At 31.2% G+C, this 19,172-nt stretch overlaps 2 protein-coding genes across 4 annotated transcripts in view; both read right to left on the bottom strand.

Moving 5' to 3' along the window:
* Positions 1–19,172, bottom strand: part of LOC127712726 (uncharacterized) — a 202,813-nt gene that overhangs the window by 51,101 nt on the left and 132,540 nt on the right. The gene's annotated exons all lie outside the window — the stretch shown is intronic.
* LOC127712721 (leucine-rich repeat serine/threonine-protein kinase 2-like) overlaps positions 1–19,172 on the bottom strand; it is a 54,119-nt gene that overhangs the window by 616 nt on the left and 34,331 nt on the right. Inside the window, exons 3-6 of one of the 2 annotated variants that reach the window (XM_052219324.1) lie at positions 17,378–18,604; positions 16,231–16,311; positions 11,949–12,029; positions 11,086–11,566 (exon numbers count right to left, since the gene is read on the bottom strand). In XM_052219324.1, coding sequence (XP_052075284.1) covers positions 11,086–11,566; positions 11,949–12,029; positions 16,231–16,311; positions 17,378–18,604 — 1,870 coding nt within the window. The remainder of the gene's footprint in view (positions 1–11,085; positions 11,567–11,948; positions 12,030–16,230; positions 16,312–17,377; positions 18,605–19,172) is intronic. The other variant, XM_052219325.1, reaches the window with a different exon arrangement.

Here is a 19,172-nt window from a genome sequence, read left to right as displayed (position 1 = left end):
ATAGGTTTCTGACACAGAATGAATGTGGTCTAAGAACTTATAAATTTTTAATTTACCTATTCAAACCATATCATTATTATTTGCTTTTATATATAAATCAGAAATAACCAATCTAAATTGGAAAATTTTAAAGAAAAATAAAATGCTCCGCAGGGCGCAGCTTGATACGACCGCAGAGGTCGACCCCTGAACAGTTGGGGCAAGTATGGACACAACATTCAAGCTTGATACAGCTTTGCATTTGGATTGTGATTAAATATTTGACACAGCATAGGTTTCTGACACAGAATGAATGTGGTCTAAGAACTTAAAATTTTTAAATTGGACATTCACCTATTATGGTCCAATATCCAAAATCTAAATACATGGTTAGATTCAGCATATCAAAGAACCCCATATATTCAATTTTTGTTGAAATCAAACAAAGTTTAATTTTGGACCCCAATTTGGACCAACTTGAAAACTGGGCCAAAAATCTAAAATCTAAATACATGTTTAGATTCAGCATATCAAAGAACCCCATATATTCAATTTTTGTTGAAATCAAACAAAGTTTAATTTTGGACCCCAACTTGGACCAACTTGAAAACTGGGCCCATAATCAAAAATCTAAACACATGTTTAGATTCAGCATATCAAAGAACCCCAAGAATTCAATTTTTGTTAAAATCAAACTAAGTTTAATTTTGGACCCTTTGGACCTTAATGTAGACCAATTTAAAAACGGGACCCAAAATTAAAAATCTAAATACACGGTTAGATTTGGCATATCAAAGAACCCCAATAATTCAATTTTTGATGAAATCAAACAAAGTTTAATTTTGGACCCTTTTGACCTCAATATGAACCAATTTGATAGCGGGTCCACAAATAAAAAATCTAAATACATGGTTAGATTCAGCATATCAAAGAACCCCAAGAATTCAATTTTTGATGAAATCAAACAAAGTTTAATTTTGGACCCTTTTGACCTCAATGTGGACAAAGTTGATAACGGGGCCCAAAAATCAAAAATCTAAATACATGGTTAGATTCAGCATATCAAAGAACCCCATATATTCAATTTTTGTTGAAATCAAACAAAGTTTTATTTTGGACCCCGATTTGGACCAACTTGAAAACTGGGCCCATAATCAAAAATCTAAATACATGTTTAGATTCAGCATATCAAAGAACCCTAAAAATTCAATTTTTGTTAAAATCAAACTAAGTTTAATTTTGGACCCTTTTGACCTTAATGTAGACCAATTTGAAAACGGAACCAAAAATTAAGAATCTAAATACACGGTTAGATTCGGCATATCAAAGAACCCCAATAATTCAATTTTTGATGAAATCAAACAAAGTTAAATTTTGGACCCTTTGGACCTCAATGTGGACCAATTTAAAAACGGGGCCAAAATCCAAAAACTTAATACACGGTTAGATTCAGCATATTAAAGAACCCCAAGAATTCAAGAATAAAACCCCATTGAAATTGATCAAGAAATTAGCAATTTATACGAAGTATCTTCTTTTGCACAATACTGTGCAATTGAATATTTCTTGCTATTGTGCAATACTGTACAATTGACAATTTCTTGCTATTGCGCAATATTGTGCTATTGGATATTTCTTGCTATTGCACAATACTGTGCAATTGAAGATTTCTTGCTATTGCGCAATACTGTGCAATTGAAGATTTCTTGCAATTGTGCAATACTGTGCAATTGAAAATTTCTTGCTATTGCACAATACTTATTATATAATAATTTACACATCCTGTTTGGTGTGTATCTTCTTCCATATCATTATTATTTGCTTTTAAATATTAATCAGAAATAACCAACTTAAAATGGAAAATTTTAAAAGAAAAAAAAAAGGAAAAAAAGAAAAAAAAAGAAAAAAAAAAAATCCCCCCCCCCCAAATTTTTTGAACCCCCTTATGATTCATCACCCCCAAACTCAATCCCAGCCTTCCCTTTGTGGTATGGTACCTTGCAGTACAATTTCAGAGAGATCCACACACTTGAACACAAGTTATTGTCTGGAAACTAGAAAAATGCTTATATTTGGCCCCTTTTTGGCCCCCAATTCCTAAACGTTTCGGGCAATTACCCACAAACTCAATTCCAGCTTTCCCTTTGTGATATGGAACCTTGTAGTACAATTTCAGAAATATCCAAACACTTACACACAAGTTATTGTCATGAAACTAGAAAAATGCTTGTTTTTTGCCCCTTTTTTGGCCCCTAATTCCTAAAATTTTGAGGCAATTACCCCCAAAATCAATTACAGCCTTCCCTTTGTGATATGGAACCTTGTGGTACAATGTCAGAGAGATCTAACACTTACACACAAGTTATTGTCTGGAAGTTACAAAAATGCTTATTTTTGGCCCCTTTTTGGCCCCTAATTCCTTAACTGTTGGTACCATAACCCCCAAAATCAATCCCAACCTTCCTTTTGTGGTATTGAACCTTATAGTAAAACTTCATGGAGATCCATTCACTTAAACTAAAGTTAGAGTGCGAAAACCAATGTGTCTTCGGACGACGCCGGACGACGCCAGACGACGACGCCAACGTCATACCAATATACGACCAAAAAATTTTCAATTTTTGCGGTCGTATAAAAAAGGAAAAAAAGGAAAAAAAAAAATCCCTCCCCCCAAATTTTTTGAACCCCCTTATGATTCATCACCCCCAAACTCAATCCCAGCCTTCCCTTTGTGGTATGGTACCTTGCAGTACAATTTCAGAGCGATCCATACACTTGAACACAAGTTATTGTCTGGAAACTAGAAAAATGCTTGTTTTTTTGCCCCTTTTTGGCCCCAAATTCCTAAACGTTTAGGGCAATTACCCCCAAACTCAAACCCAGCTTTCCCTTTGTGATATGGAACCTTGAAGTACAATTTCATAAAGATTCATACACTTACACACAAGGTATTGTCCTGAAACTAGAAAAATGCTTGTTTTTTGCCCCTTTTCGGCCCCTAATTCCTAAAATTTTGAGGCAATTACCCCCAAAATCAATCTCAGCCTTTCCTTTGTGGTATGGTACCTTGCAGTACAATTTCAGAGAGATTCATACACTTGAACACATGTTATTGTCTGGAAACTAGAAAATGCTTATTTTCGACCCCTTTTTGGCCCCTTATTCCTAAACGTTTAGGGCAATTACCCCCAAACTCAATTCCAGCTTTCCCTTTGTGATATGGAACCTTGTAGTACAATTTCAGAAATATCCAAACACTAACACACAAGTTATTGTCATGAAACTAGAAAAATGCTTGTTTTTTGCCCCTTTTTTGGCCCCTAATTCCTAAAATTTTGAGGCAATTACCCCCAAAATCAATTACAGCCTTCCCTTTGTGATATGGAACCTTGTGGTACAATGTCAGAGAGATCCATACACTTACACACAAGTTATTGTCTGGAAGTTACAAAAATGCTTATTTTTGGCCCCTTTTTGGCCCCTAATTCCTTAACTGTTGGTACCATAACCCCCAAAATCAATCCCAACCTTCCTTTCGTGGTATTGAACCTTATGGTAAAACTTCATGGAGATCCATTCACTTAAACTAAAGTTAGAGTGCGAAAACCAATGTGTCTTCGGACGACGCCGGACGACGCCAGACGACGACGACGCCAACGTCATACCAATATACGACCAAAAAATTTTCAATTTTTGCGGTCGTATAAAAAAGGAAAAAAAGGAAAAAAAAAATCCCTCCCCCCAAATTTTTTGAACCCCCTTATGATTCATCACCCCCAAACTCAATCCCAGCCTTCCCTTTGTGGTATGGTACCTTGCAGTACAATTTCAGAGCGATCCATACACTTGAACACAAGTTATTGTCTGGAAACTAGAAAAATGCTTGTTTTTTTGCCCCTTTTTGGCCCCAAATTCCTAAACGTTTAGGGCAATTACCCCCAAACTCAAACCCAGCTTTCCCTTTGTGATATGGAACCTTGAAGTACAATTTCATAAAGATTCATACACTTACACACAAGGTATTGTCCTGAAACTAGAAAAATGCTTGTTTTTTGCCCCTTTTCGGCCCCTAATTCCTAAAATTTTGAGGCAATTACCCCCAAAATCAATCTCAGCCTTTCCTTTGTGGTATGGTACCTTGCAGTACAATTTCAGAGAGATTCATACACTTGAACACATGTTATTGTCTGGAAACTAGAAAATGCTTATTTTCGGCCCCTTTTTGGCCCCTTATTCCTAAATGTTTTGGGCAATTACCCCAAAACTCAATTCCAGCTTTCCCTTTGTGATATGGAACCTTGTAGTACAATTTCAGAAAGATCCATACACTTACACACAAGTTATTGTCATGAAACTAGAAAAATGCTTGTTTTTTGCCCCTTTTTTGGCCCCTAATTCCTAAAATTTTGAGGCAATTACCCCCAAAATCAATCCCAGCATTCCCTTTGTGATATGGAACCTTGTGGTACAATGTCAGAGAGATCCATACACTAACACACGTTATGTCTGGAAGTTACAAAAATGCTTATTTTTGGCCCCTAATTCCTTAACTGTTGGTACCATAACCCCCAAAATCAATCCTCACCTTCCTTTTGTGGTATTGAACCTTATGGTAAAATTTCATAGAGATCCATTCACTTAAACTAAAGTTAGAGTGCGAAAACCAATGTGTCTTCTGACGAGGACGACGACAACGACGACGACGCCAACATCATACCAATATACAGTACTTGCAACCTTAGGCGTTACTGTTTGACGTGAACTTGACTGATCGGTGAATGATCGGTGATGGATGTTTGACTGATCGATGACTGATCGGTGATCGATGACCCATAGAATCCGTCAGATACGTCAAATAGGCTATGTGAGAGTTACCGTGACAACGGTCAGCGATCGATCAGTAAATTAATTGTATGCACGGATCGGACGGATACATATATAATTAAAATTCTTATGTAAAACGAACTTCACAGTATTTACAGTCGATAAACGCGGACCTCTACGAGGACACCTTTACTCATTAATTATGTACCACTAAAAAGCGATAAAATGTTATCATTTAAAATAAGTACTCTATTTGTTGTCGTTAGATGAAGAAAATAAAAATAGTATAACAGTAAAGATACATACAGCTTTGTTTGGATTAATTAATTTAGAGTGTTGTTTTAATTTTTGTTCTAGATTACCAATATTTCTTCTTCTTATCACATATAATGCAATGTTATTTCTGATTAGTTATTTAAAAGGCCTCAAGAAGTTTCTTTGATAGAATTTAAATAAAATAAGTATTAAAATACTTAAACTTTAATTTGTGTTGATTAAAGATGCAATAATTTCATTATTTTGTTCTTTTTTGTACATCAGGATTGGTCGTTTTTCATAAAATATGCTGAATTTTAGGAAAAAGATACTAAATTTTTGTTCGAGTTGCTTAAAAATGCAAATATTTCTTCTTTTATATTAGAAATAATGCACGTCAATTGCAATCAGTCATAACTAATGCATTCAGATAACTAATTTCGTATAAGATATGAATAATTTAAGGATAAATAAACATACACTTTTGTTTTTATTAAATAGGAATTCAATAATTTCTCTTCTTTAATGGAAATTATTGGAACACCTATCGTTTTTTGTACTTTTTATGGTTCAGGATTGTTTGTTTTTTTATAAAATCAAAATAATATCTGAGAAAATATACTAAAATGTTGTTTGCATTATTTAGAATAACCAATTTTTCTTCTTTTGATAAAAAATAATGCAATGTTATTTGTTACAAGTTATTTTAAAGTTCTCCAATAAGATTTTTTTAGTAAGAATTTTGATAATGGAAGAAAAATTTTACTTAATCTTTTGTTTTGTGTTGAATACAATTTAAATAATTTCTTTATTTTGATAGAAATTATGAACCGTCATTTGATTTCGGTACATTTTGTACATCATGATTGGTTGTTTTGCATAAAATATGCTGAATTTTAGGGAAAAGATACTAAATTTTTGTTCGTGTTGCTTAAATTTGCAAATATTTTTTCTTTTATATTAGAAATAATGCAACTTCAATTGCAATCAGTCATAGTTAATGCATTCAGATAAGTACTTTTGTATAAGATATGAATAATTTAAGGATAAATATACATAAAGTTCTGTTTTTGTTAAATAAGAATTCAATAATTTCTCTATTTTAATGGAAATTACTGACCTCCTATGGCTTTTTGTACTTTTTATGGTTCAGGATTGGTTGTTTTTTATCAAATCAAAATAATATCTGAGAAAATATACTTAAATGTTGTTTGCATTGATTAAAATTACCAAATTTTCTTTTCTTCTTTTGATAAAAAAATATGCAATGTTATTTGTAACTAGTTATTTTAAAGTCCTCCAATAAGATTTTGTTTATTTGTGAGAATTTTGATAATGTAAGGAGAATAATACTTAAACTTTTGTTTTGTGTTGAATACGAATGCAATAATTTCTTTATTTTGACTGAAATTACGAACCGTCATTTGATTTAGGTAATTTTTGTACATCATGATTGGTTTTTTTTCATAAAATATGCTGAATATCAGGGAAAAGATACTAAATTTTTGTTCGCATTGCTTAAAAATGCAAATATTTCTTCTTTAATATCAGAAAAAATGCAACGTCAATTGCTATCAGTCATTATAAATGCCTTGAGATAAGTAATTTTGTATAAAATGTGAATAATTGAAGGATAAATATGCATAAACTTTTGTTTTTGTTAGAGAAGAAAGCAATAATTTCTTAATTTTGATAGAAATTATGAACCATCATTTGTTTTTGGTTCTTTTTGTACATCAGGATTGGTTGTTTTTCATAAAATATTCTGAATTTCAGGGAAAAGATACTAATTTTTTGTTCGTGTTGCTTGAAAATGTAAATATGTCTTCTTTTGTATCAGAGATAATTCAACGTCAATAGTAATCAGTCATAATTAATGCAATAAGATAAGTCCTTTTGTATAAGATATGAATAATTTACTGATAAAAATGATAAATATACATAAACTTTTGTTTTTGTTTGATAAAAATTCAAAATTCCTCTATTTCAATTTTAAATTATTGACTGCTTATGGCCTTTTGTACTTTTTATGGTTTAGGATTGGTTGTTTTTTTATAAAATCAAAATAATTTCTGAGAAAATATACTAAAATATTGTTCGCATTGATTAAAATTACCAAGTTTTCTTCTTTTGATAAAAAATAATGCAATGTTGTCTGTAACTTGTTATTTCAAAGTCCTCCAATAAGATTTTTTTTGTAAGAATTTTGATAATGTAAGGAGAATAATACTTAAACTTTTGTTTTGTGTTGAATATGAATGCAATAATTTCTTTATATTGATAGAAATTATGAACCATCATTTGTTCAGAGTTCACGAAAATGGTCGGTCCTGTCGGTCCTGTCGGTCAAAATGAGGCTCGGACCAGTATTTTGAAGGCTAGTGCCGGTCCCAATGACCGATGTAAAAACGGCCGTTGTAGTGCATATTTCGGCACTTTTTACATCGGTTATTAGATGTACCGCAACTGTTTCCAATAAGTGTTTACATCGGTTATCAGATGTATTCGCTGCCAATTTCCGGTACTGGTTTACGGATTTATTATAAACAAACCAAAGCGGCGATCTACACGTGGCCTACTTAATTTGTCCATAGAGCCATCCCTGGCAAACAATCGGCGATTGAACCCTACAATGGAGCAAACAAATACTGTAACAGCCGAGAAAGTGATTCAGATGATGAAATGGATAGTGAAGATGACTTTAAATAAGAACAATCAGAAGACCTGAACTGGTCTTTCATTGTTAATTTGCCTGTGGGTGCGAAGAATAAAACTAATATTAATAAAGTTATTTTTCGATAAAATATGTTATCAATTTTTTTTCAGGATAAAATTGAGAGATTTTGTAAGACTGGCTAAAATTTTGTAGGACTGACAAATAATCATGCTTTGTCGGTCCCATGACCGACGGGTCAAAATAAGTTTTCGCGAACTCTGTTTGTTTCGGTACATTTTGTACATCAGGATTGGTTGTTTTGCATAAAATATGCTGAATATCAGGGAAAATATACTAAATTTTTGTTCGCATTGCTTGAATATGCAAATAATTCTTCTTTTATATCAGAAATAATGCAATTTCAATTGCAATCAGTCATAGTAAATACATTCAAATAATTACTTTTGTATAAGATATGAATAATTTAAGGATAAATATACATAAACTTTTGTTTTTATTAAATAAGTATTCAATAATTTCTCTTTTTTAATGGAAATTATTGGAAAGCCTTATAATGGTTTTTTGTACTTTTTATGGTTCAGGATTGGCTGTTTTTTTATAAAATCAAAATAATATCTGAGAAAATATACTAAAATGTTGTTCGCATTCTTTAAAATTACCAATATCTCTTCTTTTGATAAAAAATAATGCAATGTTATTTGTAACTTGTTATTTCAAAGTCCTCAAATTAGATTTTTTTTTGTAAGAATTTTGATAATGTAAGTAGAATTATACTTAAACTTTTGTTTTGTGTTGAATATGAATGCAATAATTTCTTTATATTGATAGAAATTATGAACAGTCATTTGTTTCGGTACATTTTGTACATCAGGATTGGTTGCTTTTCATGAAATATGCTGAATTTCAGGGAAAAGATACTAAATTTTTGTTTGCATTGCTTAAATATGCAAATATTTCTTCTTTTATATCAGAAATAATGTAACATTAATTGCAATCAGTCATTATAAATGCCTTTAGATAAGTATTTTTGTATAAAATGTGAATCATTGAAGGATAAATATGCATAAACTTTTGTTTTTGTTTGATAAGAATGCAATAATTTCTTTATTTTGATAGAAATTATGAACCGTCATTTGATTTTGGTTCTTTTTGTACATCAGGATTGGTTTTTTTTCATAAAATATGCTGAATTGCAGGGAAAAGATACTAAATTTGTGTTCGTGTTGCTTAAAAATGCAAATATTTCTTCTTTTATATCAACAATAATACAACGTCAATTGCAATCAGTCATAAGTAATGCATTCAGATAAGTACTTTTATATAAGATATGAATAATTTAAGGATAAATATACATAAACTTTTGTTTTTTTTTAAATAAGAATTCAATAATTTCTCTTTTTTAATGGAAATTATTGAACGCCTATGGCTTTTTGTACTCTTATTGTTCAGGATTTGTTGTATTTCATAAAATATGTTGAATTTAAGGGAAAAGATTCTAAATGTAATGTTCGCATTGCTTAAAAATACAAATATTTCTTCTTTTATATCAGAAATAATGCAACGTCAATTGCTATCAGTCATTATAAATGCCTTTATATAAATTTTTTTAATAAAATGTGAATAAATGAAGGATAAATATGCATTAACTTTTGTTTTTGTTGAACAAGAATGCAATAATTTCTTTATTTGAATGGAAATTATTGACTGTCATTAGATGTTTGTACTTTTCATTGTTTAGTATTGGTTTTTTTTTCATAAAGTAAAAGAAGATCATAGAAATTATCCTTAAATGTTGTTTGCATTGTTAAAAATTACCAATTTCTCTTGTTTTGTTAAAAAATAATGCATTGTTATTTGTAACTAGTTATTTCAAAGGCTTCAAGATTATTTTTTTATAAGAATTTTAATATTATAAGTAGAATAAGGCTTAAACTTTTGTTGGAGTTCAAAATGAATGCAATAATATCTTCATTTTGAGAGAAATAATGAATCACCATTTTATTTCAGTACTTTTTGTACATCAGGATTGGTTGCATTTCATAAAATATGTTGAATTTAAGGAACAGATACTTAATTTAATATTCGCATTGCATAAAAATACAAATATTTCTTCTTTTATATCAGAAATAGTGCAATACAATTGGCATCAGTCATTATAAATGCCTTTAGATAAGTATTTTTTAATAAAATATGAATAAAGAAGGATAAATATGCATAAACTTTTGTTTTTGTTGAAATAGAATGCAATAATTCCTTTATTTGAAAGGAAATTATTGACGTCATTGGATTTTTGTACTTTTTATAGCTTAGGATTGATTATTTTTTATAAAGTTAAGAGACTATCAGAAAAAATATACTATTATGTTTTTATCCTTGTTTAAAATTACCAATATTTTTTATTTTTAAAAGAATTTGCAGCATTTTTATTTTTATTTGTGATTTGTTATTTTAATGGCCTCGAGAAAAGTTTGTTTAAAGAATTATATAAGATTATAAGGATAAAATACTTAAAAATATTTTAAAATAATACATCGAAATTTGGAATAAATGATCGTTTCATTTTATTTTCAAGATCATTTTCGGAAAATAATAAAATCACTGAAAATCGCGATAAACACCGTTTTAGAAATGTCCGGCTTTGAAGAAATGTAACCTAAATTAAAACGAAAATGGCCATTCTTTAATAGTTATATTTAAATTAAGTTTTATATGCATATTTATTTCCTTTTTAAATTCTTAAAACTGTGCTAAATAATTAATAAAAAAAAGATGCTGATCATTTGTACTTGAATGTTTCGTATTTTCCATGTCGCCATTTTAATTAAATGAAACGAAACTAAGATTTCGTAATTTGTATTAGTTAATCATGTGACGTAGTAGAGTTCAATCCGTCAGAAAGGTCGATCGGTCCTATCCGTCCGATCCGTCCAATCCATCAAATACTTTTACTATAAGTCTGACAGATTGGTGATGTGAGTTTGACGCGAACTTGACTGATCGGTGACTGATCGATGACCGCTGATTGATCGCTAAAACAGTAACGTCTAAGGTTGCAAGTACTGTACAACCGCAAAATTTTTTTGCGGTCATATAAAAAGTAAACCATTATAGGTCAAAGTATGACATTCACCACGGAGCCTTGGCTTACATTGAACAGCAAGGAAGACCAACGGTCTAATCTATATAAATATTCTATATGCCTAACCATGGAAAGTAAATATATATAATCTAGTATGCATACAGTCATATTTTAGTATAAACCAGTCTCAATAAAATCCTAATGAACTTTGTGAACAAAACGTAAGGAATTAAAAATTGCTCAGAAATCCAACTGTTTAAAGCATATTTACCTGATATTTCATTTTCAATTGATTTTACTTCCTCTGCAGAAACAGTTTTTGCCAAAATCTCATTTTGTTGATCTGTATACAGCCTTGTTGGTTTGTTATAGTGATCAAAGCGTTTTAAAAGATCGCTTAATATGTTACATAATTCATTAAAACGTTGATCATCAAGTTGAAATATCCTAGAGTGTTGTAATTCGTTTCTTGTCAGTCTTATGCGCTCAATATCATCTCCAATGGCTATGTCGGTATTCTGAATATCTAGCCAATTCCCTCCCCATGGTCCAGGAGGACAACGTCGGTGGTTTGAATTACTTGGAATATGTTTGTTAAGTTTCCTGTGCTCACTGTATAAGTATGTTATATCACAATCACATCTTGGTTGTAGATTTTGTTTATCTGGTTTTAATAGATCATATAAAACATCAGCAAGAATATTTAGTGCAATCATTCCCATCTTTGTAAAGTTGATTTCCTCTTTTGTGAACTAAAATACAGATAAAAGAAGAGAATTATAATGTAAAAGGTCAAATTAATAGATTTACAAATTGTGACTTGGATAGAGAGTTGTCACATTGGCATTCATACTACATCTTCTTGTATCTATTGTTGGGTGAATCTACTAACCATAAAAACAGTCAGATGGACTGAGTTAAAATCTGCAAAAAAAAAAAAAAATAATAATGAACATAAAACCAATCAGCTAGCAAAAAATTACTATAATTTTTTTTCACTACCAAAATCTGTAAATTCTGTCCACAATAATTACGGAACATATAATGAAGAGAAACAGTTCTGCAATAGAATATCGTAGTACTTTTAGAAAATGAGAAAAACACTAGAAGTGTGATATAACATGTATAACATACCCCTGTCAAACTGGCTGCTGCTCTTGACTCATTGTGGACATTTGAAATGTCTCTCTTACTAGCTTTGACACGGACACACACCTGCAATTAACATATAAATAAAATGCTCCGCAGGGTGCAGCTTGATACGACCGCAGAGGTCAAACCCTGAACAGTTGGGGCAAGTATGGACACAACATTCAAGCTTGATACAGCTTTGCATTAGGATTGTGATTAAATATTTGACACAGCATAGGTTTCTGACACAGAATGAATGTGGTCTAAGAACTTAAAAATTTTAAATTGGACATTCACCTATTATGGTCCAATATCCAAAATCTAAATACATGGTTAGATTCAGCATATCAAAGAACCCCAAGAATTCAATTTTTGATGAAATCAAACAAAGTTTAATTTTGGACCCTTTTGACCTCAATGTGGACAAAGTTGATAACGGGGCCCAAAAATCAAAAATCTAAATACATGGTTAGATTCAGCATATCAAAGAACCCCATATATTCAATTTTTGTTGAAATCAAACAAAGTTTAATTTTGGACCCCGATTTGGACCAACTTGAAAACTGGGCCCATAATCAAAAATCTAAATACATGTTTAGATTCAGCATATCAAAGAACCCTAAGAATTCAATTTTTGTTAAAATCAAACTAAGATTAATTTGGACCCTTTGGACCTTAATGTAGACCAATTTGAAAACGGAACCAAAATTTAAGAATCTAAATACACGGTTAGATTCGGCATATCAAAGAACCCCAATAATTCAATTTTTGATGAAATCAAAGTTAAATTTTGGACCCTTTGGACCTCAATGCGGACCAATTTAAAAAGGGGCCCAAAATCCAAAAACTAAATACACGGTTAGATTCAGCATATTAAAGAACCCCAAGAATTCAAGAATAAAACCCCATTGAAATTGGTCAAGAAATAAGCAATTTATATGAAGTATCTTCTTTTGCACAATACTGTGCAATTAAATATTTCTTGCTATTGCGCAATACTGTACTATTGACAATTTCTTGCTATTGCGCAATATTGTGCTATTGGATATTTCTTGCTATTGTGCAATACTGTGCAATTGAAGATTTCTTGCTATTGCACAATACTGTGCAATTGAAGATTTCTTGCTATTGTGCAATACTGTGCAATTGAAAATTTCTTGCTATTGCACAATACTTATTATATAATAATTTACACATCCTGTTTGGTGTGTATCTCCTACCATATCATTATTATTTGCTTTTAAATATAAATCAGAAATAACCAACTTAAAATGGAAAATTTTAAAAGAAAAAAAAAAGGAAAAAAAGAAAAAAAAGGAAACAAAAAAATCCCCCCCCCCAATTTTTTGAACCCCCTTATGATTCATCACCCCCAAACTCAATCCCAGCCTTCCCTTTGTGGTATGGTACCTTGCAGTACAATTTCAGAGAGATCCATACACTTGAACACAAGTTATTGTCTGGAAACTAGAAAATGTGTTTTTTGCCCCTTTTTGGCCCCTAATTCCTAAAATATTGAGGCAATTACCCCCATCATCAATCCAAGCCTTCCCTTTGTGATATGGTACCTTGCAGTACAATTTCAGAGAGATCCATACACTTGAACACAAGTTATTGTCATGAAACTAGAAAAATGCTTGTTTTTTGCCCCTTTTTGGCCCCCAATTCCTAAATGTTTCGGCAATTACCCCCAAACTCAATTCCAGCTTTCCCTTTGTGATATGGAACCTTGTAGTACAATTTCATAAAGATCCATACACTTACACACAAGTTATTGTCATGAAACTAGAAAAATGCTTGTTTTTTGCCCCTTTTTTGGCCCCTAATTCCTAAAATTTTGAGGCAATTACCCCCAAAATCAATCCCAGCATTCCTTTTGTGATATGGAACCTTGTGGTACAATGTCAGAGAGATCCATACACTAACACACAAGTTATGTCTGGAAATTACAAAAATGCTTATTTTTGGCCCCTAATTCCTTTACTGTTGGTCCCATAACCCCCAAAATCAATCCCAACCTTCCTTTTGTGGTATTGAACCTTGTGGTAAAATTTCATAGAGATCCATTCACTTAAACTAAAGTTAGAGTGCGAAAACCAATGTGTCTTCGGACGACGCCGGACGACGACGACGCCAACGTCATACCAATATACGACTACAAAAATTTTTTTGCGGTCGTATAAAAAGCCTTAAGAGAGCAAGCTTACATACAACAACACCCTTCCCTACCCCATGCAATAGGCTATAGCTTTAAATGTCCTTAAGCATGTTAAGGCATAGTTTTTCTGTTTACTTTGAGAAATGATCCTTTTTAGTGATAATTTTGGGCAGCACGTAAATGGGGAAACTTTGGTTAATGCCATATTTCGATTTATTTGGTGCTTTAAAGGAAAATGCCAAATATGAAATATATTAAATTAAAACATTTAAATAAAATGTTTGATAATCATAAATATAAACGCCATAAGCAATGTTTATACATAAAAGATTCAATTATCCAATAAATAAATTTAAATGTAAACAATTGATGAAATTGATTATCTAATTAGTGGTTCAAAGCATCAATTGACGAAACAGGTAAATAATCTTCTTAATACTATATTACCAGACCAATTTATATGGAAATAGCTTTTGATCTACCATCATGACCATGAAAATTGATATGATCGGACTCATTTTTATTAAAAATACGTTTTATATGCTATCACAAATGTGTATATTTACTATATATGATTGATTTTTATTTTTTCAGGTGCTTTATTTATTTACCGATCACAAACAACTGTTATCAGTATTTCTCACGTGTAGAGATAATTTTCTTATCACACTGAACAGTGATATGAACAAGCGATACAAAATATGAGTTTGGTTGGTTCATCCTGCATTGTATTAACAAAGTATTGCTTCTCTGTGGCAACGGCAAAGTTTGAGTTCTTTAACAATATATACAACACTCGTATTTTCAAATGAATATAATTATGTTCTTTACATCAAATGTGATTGCATTATGAAGTGGACACAAACACAAATAACGTCTGATGTTTAATACAATTGATGTAGGCAGCAAACCCTGGACACCTTACTGTAAAGCTGTCACAGTTAAGGGCATACGATACAGTTACAGGGGAGGTAATGACGTAAAATGATATTTTTGCGACGTCAAACTGTGACATATCGGGAAAAGATGCATTTTCCACTGATTTTTATCATTCAGACTGATTTAACTTGAAAACGAGTTCATGGATCCCTCTTTTTTTAAATGACATTAGGTTTGATTAGGTATGAAGATTATTTGTACCAATTTTTATGAAAAAGTCACTGATGAAATTTTTTAAAAATTAGATAAATATACAGCAAAAAATGACGTTTTTTTCTAAAATCATGAAACTTTGATAAAAATTTATTATTTCCAAAGAATTGTTGTACAAATTTAGAGCATACTTTTGTAAAGAAGCCAGATTTTCCAAATGTTTTTACAAAAATTCGCTTGTGTTTATCTTTTGAAACAAAAAAGTTAGGTGTGTCTATCCAAAGGATAGAAATGTCAAAAAAACTAAATTTTGAGTAAATGTCTAAAATTTCGACCCCTTTTATCTCTAAAAGTAGCACATGAAGGTATATTTTTTTATAACATATTTGAATTGACTAGGTGAAAAATAGCCTGTATGCAAATTTTCCTAAAAAATTTACCGTGGGATCAAAACTGTATCGTATGCTCTTAAGAACAACAATACATAAATTGTTCCTTTTCACACATGACAAGGAGAATGTTTACCAACAGAAAAATATATGTTTAAAAACAAGTAACAACTCAATGACATTTTTTTATTCAATTTAAATAACATAATAATAAATTCTGAATTAGCTCATCTGTCATTATATTGAAATCATGAGCTTATATCAAGCTTTAACAAATTTTCACTTTTAATGAAATTTATAAATCTTTCATAAATTTAGATTCTTACATTGATACCAGTGGATTATCAGATTTATCCAATCTCGATAGTTAAATTATCAATTTTAAAGTCCGAACCTCGGCGAGGACTTTAAAATTTATAATTTTAACTATCGAGATTGGATAAATCCGATAATCCACGAGTAACTATGTAAAAGTCTGTTTCTCTAATGATTAAAAAATACATTTTCCTTTTTTGCTAAAAGAAAATCCCCTTCAAATGCCCTTCTCTGAGATCACTGGCAACCACACGTTGATTAAATTTTTTTATATAATGGGTTCGGAAAGGGTTAAATTTCTATAGAATTAGAGAAAACAATTGCATGTTACCTTAGAGGATGTAGTTTGGACTTGACTGATGCTTTCTATGTTAGGATTCAATCCTGGTTTAATCTCACAACTCTGGGACAGCTGAAATAATTAACAAAATGATATTTATTAGTATTGGAGCTTCACTACTTTCTTTAAAATGTGTGCTACAATTTATTTTTCGTGGGGTTCATTTTGCTTTAAATAGTCTTTAGTGTTCTATGCTGTGTTTCATGTGCTGTTGTTTGTCTTTTGAGTCTTTTTCTTTTTTTGCCAGGGCATTGTCAGTTTATTTTCAACTTATGATTTTGAGTGTCCCTTTAATTTAGTATCTTTTGCCTCTGTTTTACATGTAATTTAATAATTAAATAAAGATATTGGACTAATGATGCGGCCTTTGTATCTATTCTCTTGTTTTGCAATTCAAATGCCAAATTGAGGTAAGCTCTAACAGATATGTTTATATGTCTCTCCTTTATTTCTAGAAGTCATTCAAGTAGAAAAGCAACAAAAAATACCTAGTACTCAAAATGGATTCACATTATAAATGACAATTACGAATATATTTGGAGTTCTGGTGGACAGAAGTAAAACAACAAAAATACAGAACTCCGAGGAAAACTCTAAATGGAAAGTCCCTAAGCAAATGGCAAATCAAAAGCTCAAACACATCAAATGAATGGATAACAACTGTCCTATTCCTGACTTAGTACAGGACATATACAAAATAAATTAGGTCAAGGTCAAAGGTCCTCTATGGTACGAAAAACAGTGTAATGAAACACTGCACTAATGTTTCTCTTATCAAAAGCCTAGTATGTCAAAGCATAAAAACAGTAATGATTCAGACACGAAAACCAAAAAAATCAAGCATTTTGACTTTGAGTACACAGGTCAAGGTTACATAAAGGTAATATAATAATGATATGCTACATATCATCGTATTGTAAACAGCTTTCATGCTAACTTCTATAAGATAAAAAATCATGAGTCGGACACGTATAAAGAACCAGAAAAAAAAAAAAAACTTGTGTCAGTTAGTCCTTTGAACATTGTGGTGGTCACAACCTTCGGACCACCACTTTTCAAAACCTCTGCACAGAGGTTAATCAATATATCCCTCTTCTTCATTCAAAGTTTCTATGCAATAAATAAATATTTCACTTACACAAGGTACTCTACTTTGCAGATCTTGCCATTCACCAATGAATATATGGGTGCATGTACATGTCTCACAGTAATATTCTGTTATATGCTCTTCACTAAAATCATTTGATCCTGTAACAGACTCTGATTTTGTAAGGCCACATTCCCATTTTTTCCAAAAGTTCACATTAGACATCTTAAATCTTGTGCTTATTATCTTGACAATTTCCTCTGTCACAAAGTCGTCAATGTATTTGTACATACCTCCTTCACGTCCTTTCCCAAATTGCCAAACCTGAACTTGAATCCAATTCGGACATTTCATTATATGTAATTTTGCTAATTTTGTTGTTTTCTGTAAATCAAAGACAGCTGAGCCTCCGAAAAGAGCAATTTGTCTTTTCTGTTCCTTAGTGACAACTTCTGCAACTTTATATTCCCTGCACAGTGACGCAATTAAATGATCCATTAAATGAGGTGGAAGAAACCTAAACATATAACATAACCAGGTGGACTTAGTACATGTGTTCTCTGTAACATTAAACATTTCGTATATATCACACTGGGGTTCTGATTTAATCATACAAGGTACATAATAGAGAGGTTTGTCATCACCAGCGTCTCTTTCAGTTTCCAATATGTTAGGACGTATAATGATATCAAATTTCTCCATTACGTTCAGGATGTGATCCTTGTGTTTGGAAAAAATGTTTTCACTTTTTTTAAATATGTCGTCTAAAACCTCACTATGTAATATGCCTCTACTATACAATTCATCCCATTTTTTTCTATTTCTAGTACTAATAGCTCTAAATTTCTGTGCTGTGACTATACATCTAAAAGCATCAGACAACCACTGTGTATCTAAAATAATGTAAGAAGGAAGATCTTTGAAATAAACCAAAGCTCTGATCTCATGGTGAAATTCAAGGAACAATCTAAGTTCCTCATCATTTAGTGGATTAGGTATATCAGTAGAGATGTGCTTAATTGCATCAAAGGAAATAATTGGTAACTCATTTTTTTTCTCTTGAAGTCGTTTTTCCAGCTGAATAAATTTTAAGGGGTAAACTATGTTCCATGTTTTCATTTTTCTCGCTAAGTTTAGGATGTCTTCTCGGATTTGCTGGAATACACTGGGATCATCTTCTGTATTTGAAATGAAGTATTCTTGCCTTACATGTCTTAGTTCATCTTCTGACATGTTCTCTGTAAATTTAAAAATGTTTTCTCGGCATGCATCGTCAATCTACAAAATAAAATATGCTTGTTTGTTTGTTTGGTCTGTATAAATAAATGAATGCTTTGAACATATTTGAAAACATGAAGTAAATACTAAAGCTGTATTAACATATATGATAATCATATAACCATATCATATCAAACAAATCATTGTAAGAACACAACTTTTGTAAAATGTGATTAAGGATTTGTTTTTCCTGAAAACACTTCAAATCTTAAAACTGATAAAGTAATTTAATTAGATATTGTCTAAATGTTGATCTGATTACTCTACACTATCAGTAAAAACATGATGGCCCTAAACAATAAACTGTTATCACAGATATATGTCTCGCTTTTTTGTAATTTGGATAATGCAAATGTTGAAATTAAAATAGCAACACTTGAACATGTAAGTTTTGCAAATATTCAAAGTCAATGAACCATGACTGAAGGTACATGGCTAAACAATCTCCATGGAAATGAGATGTGCCAAAGCTAATACAACTTCATACCAAATACCATTGACTTATCATAAGTAGTTCCTTTTAAACAAACCTAAACAGAAACTAATACATGTAAACTAAGCAAAATTT

This window comes from Mytilus californianus, unplaced genomic scaffold (assembly GCF_021869535.1).
Source record: "Mytilus californianus isolate M0D057914Y unplaced genomic scaffold, xbMytCali1.0.p SCAF_8, whole genome shotgun sequence".
Taxonomy (NCBI): domain Eukaryota; kingdom Metazoa; phylum Mollusca; class Bivalvia; order Mytilida; family Mytilidae; genus Mytilus; species Mytilus californianus.
The sequence above is the reverse complement of the archived record's forward strand: the minus strand, read 5'-3'. Positions and strand labels throughout refer to the sequence as shown.